The 8,349-nt window shown below is 34.7% G+C and overlaps 1 protein-coding gene across 2 annotated transcripts in view; it reads right to left on the reverse strand.

Annotated features, from left to right (window-relative positions):
• Micu3 (mitochondrial calcium uptake family member 3) overlaps window positions 1-8,349 on the reverse strand; it is a gene marked incomplete in the record, with an annotated part of 89,576 nt that overhangs the window by 37,785 nt on the left and 43,442 nt on the right. For both annotated transcript variants that reach the window (XM_029569032.1, XM_008844520.3), the window contains 1 exon segment: window positions 2,296-2,374. In XM_029569032.1, the coding sequence (XP_029424892.1) occupies window positions 2,296-2,374 (79 nt within the window).

Raw genomic sequence — 8,349 nt, forward strand, 5'->3', positions numbered from 1 at the left:
GATCATGGTATGATAATCTTGCTAATTTGAAGAGTATATTATAGAGCCAAACTATTTTATAGGGTAACCACTAACCAGTTGTAATCAATAAGTTAAAATTAATCCCAGTAAAACTCAGTTCCTCAGTTACAGTAACTACACCTGAAGTGTTCAGTAGCTACAATTGGCCAGTGGCTTCTAAACAAGACATCACAGAAAGACAAATATTGCCATCACTACAGACAGTTCACTGTAAAGTCCTAAATGAATTCTCTCCTCCAAAAACAAAAACAGGAAGAAAGGAAATGTGCACACAGCTTGAGGAGGGTTGGGTCTTCCAGATTAAACCATTTATTTAAGTAAAAAGATTTCCTTCTATACAATTGTTTTTCTAAGATTGAATTTGATACAAGTTGTATTTTACCATGAGATATATTAAGAAAAAAATTTTGAAATTCATCATACTTACCTATTGATTTTGGGTTTTGAATATTCTTGATCCTATTATCTCATTTTAAAATATGAATAAAAAATTTCTAAGAGTTTTTGTTTTTATAGATGAGGTCTTGCTATGTAGCCTAGGCTGGTCTCAGACTCGAGATCTTCCTTCTTCAGCCTCTAGAGTAGCTGGTATTAGTGGAACATATCACCACACCCAGATCTCCAAAGAGTGCTTTAATACACCTTAGTTTGGGTTCTTCAGTATTTAAATATCCTAGTTACAAAAAAATCTACAATGAAAGAAGTGTTTCTTTTATTCAGGTTCAATGTGAACTAACTGGAAGTATTTGAATTTTCAGTTCTATTCAGATGTATATGAACTATAACTCCCTTAAAGTATTTATGATGCTAAAGTATAATGTATTTAAGTCAATGTGCATTAAGATTGATGAAAAAATATAACTACTATGATGGTTAATACTGATTTTTCAACTTGACAGGAGACAAGCCTCCCTCTAGGCACACCTGTGAGGGATTATCTACACTAGGTTAATTGCGATGGGAAGACCCACACAGAATGTGAATGGTTCCAGCTCATGGGCAGGGGTCCTAGACTCTATAAAACAGAGTAAGGTAGCTGAGCATGAGCAGTCCCTGTTCTCTGTTCCTGACCATGGATTCAGTGTGACCAAATGCCTCCAATTCCCATGGCCATGACTTTCTCACCGCGATGGACTGTTTTCTTGCATTGGAAGTCAAACTAAACTCTTCCTTCCTTAAGCTGCTTTAGTCAGGTATTTTGTCCTAGCAAGAAGGAAAGTACTGAATATAAATGCTTATATATTTCCTTTAATATTTTCCTTTTTTGTGTGCTTGTATTTGGGATTATATACAAGTATCTTTCTAAGAAACATTCCCTTTTAAGATTAAAGACATTTTATTAATTTTTCTTTAAACATGTACAGAAATACATTGTGAAAGCAAACAGCAATTAAGTCCATGAAATTCTCTTTTCTTTTTTGAGTCAGGCAATTATGTACCACAAGCTAGTCTTGAACACACTATGTAGTCAAGGCAAGCCCTAAAGTCCTGATCCTCCTGCCCTCACCTCTACAGTGCTGGGATTAGAGATATTCTCTACCTAGCATGTGTCATTTAATCTGACTGCATGCTATTGTAGGTATTAACAAATTAATTTAGGTACCTGAATATTGATGACAGAGTTAAGTTGAAGCAGGTGGATTTTACAATGAGTACTGTACATAAAAGGAACACATTCAAATTTGGCTGCTAAAAACCTGCCAGGTGTGTGGTAAAAGATTTAATCCCAGCACTTGGAAGGTGAAAGCAGGCAGATTTCTGTGAGTTTCAGGCCAGCCTAGTCTACATAGTAAATTCCAGGGCTGTAGGGCTAAATAGTGAGACTATTTGAAACAAATAAACAAAACCAAACAACACCCTCCCAAACCTCCCATATCCAATAAGTTTTGCATATTTATTAAATTCAGAAATAACTGTAATTTCCTAGGAGCAAAATGGAAGAAAACTAACATTTGAAGATCTAATGTTTATAAAAATGCTTTCTATGAGCAAATATAACATGCTTTTCAGTATGGGTGAAAATAATTTTTTAAGCTGAATAGGTCATTTTCTGGTAAATACATGAAAGATAAATAATATAAATAAATAGTCCTTAATTACACTATGCCAAAATAATATTACTTATACAGAAACATTTTGTGGTACTCTTTTCAGTTTTCTTCTCTCTATATACATCCACATACATGTAATTTTAAGGCATGGAAAAATATGCATATATGAACAGTATAAAAACAGTGTCAACATGAAACTGCATAGGTTCTAAAGTTAGCTTACCTCTTTCTTTAAGATTTCGAAACAGCTTTGATGATCCCTTCCAAACTGGTGGTGTTTCTGAGAGCATCTGATTTAGTTCCTATGAAATAAGGTATTGCAATACTGATTAATACTCCAATTTCTTATGCCATAAATTAAAAAAAATTAAAGCATCCTCCCTGGCAAATTCTCCATTTAAAAGACCAGAAATGTTACATTAATCATTTAATTCTACGCCTGTGGTCCAGTTTAACTACAACATTTGACTACAATGCAAATATAAATGATAAAAATGCTCCAAAAAAAGCTCAAAATTTCACATAGCTTTAATAGCCAGAGATACATATAGACAAGATAATCAAGTTAAAATACAGCAGCAAGCTTGAATTCTGGAGCAGGTTCCAAGAGGAGAGTTTATAACTGCCATACAGATTTCCTCATGAAAGTCAGAGGCGACCGGCTGGCTCCACATTCTTCTTTGCAGCACTCCTGGATTAACAGGAGTTTGTGTAGAAGAAGTAAATGAGCAAAGGAACATGCTAGGGAGGAATAAAAAGTGTTTTAATGGTGACTCAAAAGTGCTGACATTGGATAAACTCGGAAAACAGTTACTGTGACCAACTTTAATTTTATTTTCAAATGCTGCTTACTCATCATTATAAAGGTCAAATTATTACTGCTGCGAGAAATTACTGCAGCATTCACATTAAAAAATTTTGAATGTGTGTGTATTCTGTAAAGACAATAAAAAATAACAAACTGACAACTATAATTTCATTAACTGTGAAAAAACAATGAAAGGATTTGGTAAAACAGTGAAATAACTTGAAATTTAAAAGTTACTTTGTTTTGTGACAGATTTTTTTTAAATGCAGAAACTACTCCAATTTGAGATGTTCATTTGTCAAACTGTGTTTCCCAACAATCTGGGTGTCACCAGGGAACTTATAGAAATGCAGAGTATCATTTCCTCTTCTAGACCCGTTGAACACTGTATTCCTCACAGATCTGGAGATTTTTATGCACATTCAAGTTTAAGAATACTTCAAACCTTTCCTGGTGCAGCAGAACCTAGAAAGTACTCTGAGATATTTATAAACTATCTTTTCTTTAATTGCTAAGCTGGGGTATTAGGAAAATGAAAGAATCCCTGGGATACCAAAAGCAGAAACGCGTGGACTTCTGCACTCATTTTGTACATGAATCTGCTCTGCTGGTAACAGATGCTACCATGTGATAAGCAGGTTCTGATGGGGGGAATAATAGAAACTATGATGCTTACTATTTAGACAAAACTAAGCATGTGTTTTTTGTTAGAGTAAGATACACCTTCAATACATTTTACATCTTGAATTTATACCATCTCTGTTGTATAAATGTTAATATTTTCCATTTTAACAATGTCTTCTGGGCTTTGTTCTAATTTAAAAAAAATAAGTTACCTTTATTGAGTATCCTCTATGTGATTAACAATGGACTCACAGTAGCTCATTTAAATTGAACTAATCAATTCTCATGCATATTTTACTTAAGCCTAAAATGGTTAAGTAATTTACTCAAACTAGTCACACAGTAATAAATCACATAAATAGATCCTTACCAACTCCAAATAGCTTCTTTTAATAAAATTATACTTTCTCCAGTTCTAGATCATCTAGTTGCTAATAAGATCTCTTTTTATTATCTGCCTACTTTTGGGAATTTTATTTACCAAGACCTTGGACATCATTCATGTGGGTAATCTGTCTCCTCACTCTCAAAGCCTAGCTTGCCTATTGTGCTACAGTGTTTTGTCCCTGACTCCTAGGAGGGAGATTCAAAATCCTTGAGTTACACTTGAAATACTCAGGATGACGTTTGGTCATTAGAAGAACAATTCTGATTAGAAAGTTGGGGTGCTGAGTCAGCTCAAAGTCTTGGGAGAGGAGAGAGGCAAAGACTGAGGTACAGACAAGTTTAATGGTTCAACACTTGTATCTCAGTAATAAAATCCCAGGAAAAATTCTGGACACCAAGCTCACTGGAACTTGATGAACTGTTTTGTGCTGGGAAGGTGAGATTTACCCTGATTCCACATGGAGAGAGAACAGAAAATCTTTGTCAGAACACTCCCAGATCCAACATTTTTCTTTTCGTTTGGAAGGTCTTAATTTATGTTCTTTATAATAAACTGCAAAAATAAGTATAGCATTTTTCTGGGTTCTGTGAGACATTTTAGCAAACTATCATATCAGATGGGAGTTGTTGGAACTATTCTGAAATTGTAACCAGTTCGGTAAAAATATGGTTGGCCTGGAGACCCCTGCTTGTGTTTACCAGCGGAAATGAGAGCAGTCTTTGGAGGCACTCTGCTCTTAAACTTCTGGAGTTGGACACTGACTCTGGGAGGTCCGTGTCAAAACTGTATTGTAGTATTCCAAATAACCAAATACACAATTGTTAAATTAAATTTACTTTATTAAAGTTATAGACACTTTGAAAGGTATTTATATAATTTATATAATTGTAGAGATAGAAAAGTTATAATTTAAATGCAAATCAAATTTATATTTTATTTAACATTATTTTAATCTAACTCTCTAGCTAGGCATCTTTATTAAGTATTTTTGATTGTAAATATTAAATTGTTATTCTCTAGATGCTGCTTTGTAATTTACACTTTGTCCTTTACATAATATGGACTTATTTTCCTGTCAGTCTTAATTTTCATATTAATGGTTACACAGAAATTGTTAAAACAGTTCTGAAATTCAACTCTACATTTTAAAAAGTACTAATGACACAAAAGATATGTTTATTTGTACTGTATTTGAATGTGAAAAATGAAAAATTTCAAATAGAAGCATACAAAGCACACACTCCATCAGCTGTCAGAGTGATGACATTACTCATCATGTAGCCTGCACTGCACACTTCTGAGAGAATGAGATTGAATAAAGCGCGTGACTTCTCAGAATTCCCAAAATGACCGACTTCATAGGTCCTTGAAAAGGCCTTTGCAATTTAATGTACTGTCAGGCTACAGTTTTCTGACCCTTGCTCTTTTGCTTAATCTTACATGTGTTAGGTTTAAAGCTTGACAAACACACAGTTCTAGTATATTTACTCACTTTAATCCATTATCCTTGTATGTCTATTTTATAATTTTTTGATCCATTTTTCTAATGATTAAGTAGTTTCTAAATTTTTGCTCCTCCAACTAATGTGTCAGGAAACATGAGTAAGATACTTGGTGTAAATGTTTTTCTAGTATACATACCTAGAAGTAGGACTTCAAATAGCATTTTCAATTTTATTAGGTGATATCAAATTTCTCTCAAAACTGAACACATCACTTTATTTTTTCACGTGGCTTCTTCTTGTTTATGCTAATTATTAACACTGTCAAATTTTTGAAAGCTAACAATCTGCTGGATGTGAAATACAGCATCACTGGTTTAATTTGTCTGTCCTTGGTTATTAGTGAGGTTAAACTCCTTTACATTCCCTTGTTGGCTATTCTGGCTATACGTGTCTATTTCTTATTGTGCAATATTTTTTTAATATCAAGGTACACAAATTTTTTATGAATAGAAGATACTCTTTTCAAGTAGCTTTGTGGCACAAATTTATTTTCCCAAGCATTAAATTTCTTAATATCTTTTAACACTGTTGATGTTTTGGCACAAAAAGTTTAAATATTTAATTTAGTGAAATTTGCCAGTAATTTGAATTTTCCTTTATGTATCCTGTCTGAAAAGACCATTTCACATTCTCCATTTTTGGCTGTTTACCACTCAGAATTTTTATCACAAATAAGAACTCAATCAAAAAACAAAAACCCCAACTGATATTGAGAACTCTGGTATTTCTCTTGGTGTTTTCTTGTCCCTCCAGGCAACAAGTCTATATTCATTATGATTCCCTTTAAAGATTTGTTGAGTGTGTGTGGGGGTGGGAGGGGGAGATCATGGATTTCCTTTAGAAGCTGCTAAAAGCTTCTGTTTTTACTTCTGCTCAGCACTGGCCACATATATACTCAGAGCCCACTGCTTGCTTTGGGAGGGCCGGTACCACTCCCTCTTTCTTAAGGTGCTGGCTCCACCTTTCCCATAGAAGAATTCCTTTAACTGCAGTACATCTGGGTCTGACACAACCCCACACAGGAACAGGGTCAGCATCTACTCAGATCTGACATTTCAGCTATAGTGCACCAGGACTTCCCCTGAAACTGTGGGGAGAACTCTTTTCTTTGGAGTTCTAAGGTAGTAGGGTGTAGGTCCTGAGTAGATAGAAGTCATCATTTCTCCCACATTTTGAGGGTGTTCCTGGAAGGAAACAGGCATACTTCTGATATCCTCTGAGTGTCTACAAAAAAAAAAAGACTTATTTAAAACTTAAAGTTTCTATTTTTAAAATTTTATGTGTATGAGTGTGTTGCCTAGATGTATGTAAGAGTGCTACATGTGTGAGGTGTCTGCAGACACCAGAAGAGGGCATCAGATCCCCTGGATCTGGGGTTACAGGTGGCTGTTAGCTGCCATGTGGGTCCTGGGAACTGATTCCAGGTCCTCTGCAAGAGCAGCCACAGTGCTCTTAACTGCTGAGCCATCTCTCTAGCCCCAATAACAAGGATTTCTTGAAGCCCACTGACATTTTGGTAGAATGGATTGAGAAATTCAACCACTTGCATTATATTCCTTCCTTTTCCTACACACGGTAAATTTGATTAGAATTTAATTAGAATTTGATTAGAATTTAAAATTTTCCAAAAATCCAAGAAATTTGTTAGCTCTGGATCCAAGTTAAGTTTGTGTGGATCCTTAGAATTAATATAGGAGAAAATATAACTAAAGGAGAAAAACAGATATGAGTATCTCACATTCTATTTCTCAGTCCCTTGGAGTTTTTTATGTATCTCCATTACTTCTGTGAAAGAAGGTATGTTATCTCTTTGAATACTAAAAATCCACTGAAAGGTTAATTTTTACCAGAAGACAGTTAAAAATGATGAATCATTGAATTTGTTTATAATTACAGCTGATTTGTTCACTGGACTATCAATCTACTTACCTAGCTCTGACAGTATTTTGAACTTACTACGTAATTAAACTAATTATCTTGACACTAATTTCTAATTGTTATTATTAGTTTAAAAGCACAACATCAGCAAGTTATTAACTTTGATATGCTGATTTCTTATATCCAGTAGTAACCTTGCTAAACTTTTATTAAATATGAAATTTATGTTTTAATACCTGAACTGTATTGTTTGCTACGACTGAAATCCTCACAACCCCCATTCCCCTCCTATTTCTTCTTTTCTCTCCATCATACTATATGTTATGGCTGTAATATAGTACTTAAGAACCTGATTACTTTGGATATGGGGGCCATTAAAAAATCTAATTGAAGTTATTATATGAGATCCCTCTAAGAGACTAGAGGAAAGACTTTGTGTGAGAGAGAGAGGACAACCATATAAAAAAATAAAAGTCCCAGAAGAAACCAACCTGCTGATGCCCAGATCTTAGATTTCTAGTTTCCAGAATTCTGAGACAATAAAACCTCGCTGTTTCAGTCGCCAGTACTTTCAGGCTGCAGTATATTACTGTGGCACTGTAGTACGTTCAAGGTTAACTTTAGTAGGTATGTGTGAATGTACTGTTACAGAATTTAAACCCAGGCATGGAATTATTGACCATAGGGTATGTATACCTTCAATTTGGGTAGATAATGATAAACTGTTTTCCAAACAAGGGATACCAATTTATGCCAAATTATTTCATATTTGCACATGAGAGATTTACCATTGACCTCTATCTTGTCAGTCCATGGAGCTGCCCACCTTTTTACTCTTTGACAGCATGGAAACTAGAAAAAAAATGGCAACATGATGTCATGTGTTTTTTTTGGTTTGTTTCTTTTTTTTTGTTTGTTTTTTAGGCAGGTCGCCCTGTAGCCCCTGTTGGAGTAGAATTCACTATGTAGACCAGGCTGGCCTTGATCTCAGAGATCTGCCTGCCTCTGCCCTCCGAGTGCTGGGATTAAAGGTGTGTGTCACCATGTCCAGCTCACATGATATAATTTTAATTT

Source organism: Nannospalax galili, unplaced genomic scaffold (assembly GCF_000622305.1).
Source record: "Nannospalax galili isolate Female #2095 unplaced genomic scaffold, S.galili_v1.0 scaffold242, whole genome shotgun sequence".
Classification (NCBI taxonomy): domain Eukaryota; kingdom Metazoa; phylum Chordata; class Mammalia; order Rodentia; family Spalacidae; genus Nannospalax; species Nannospalax galili.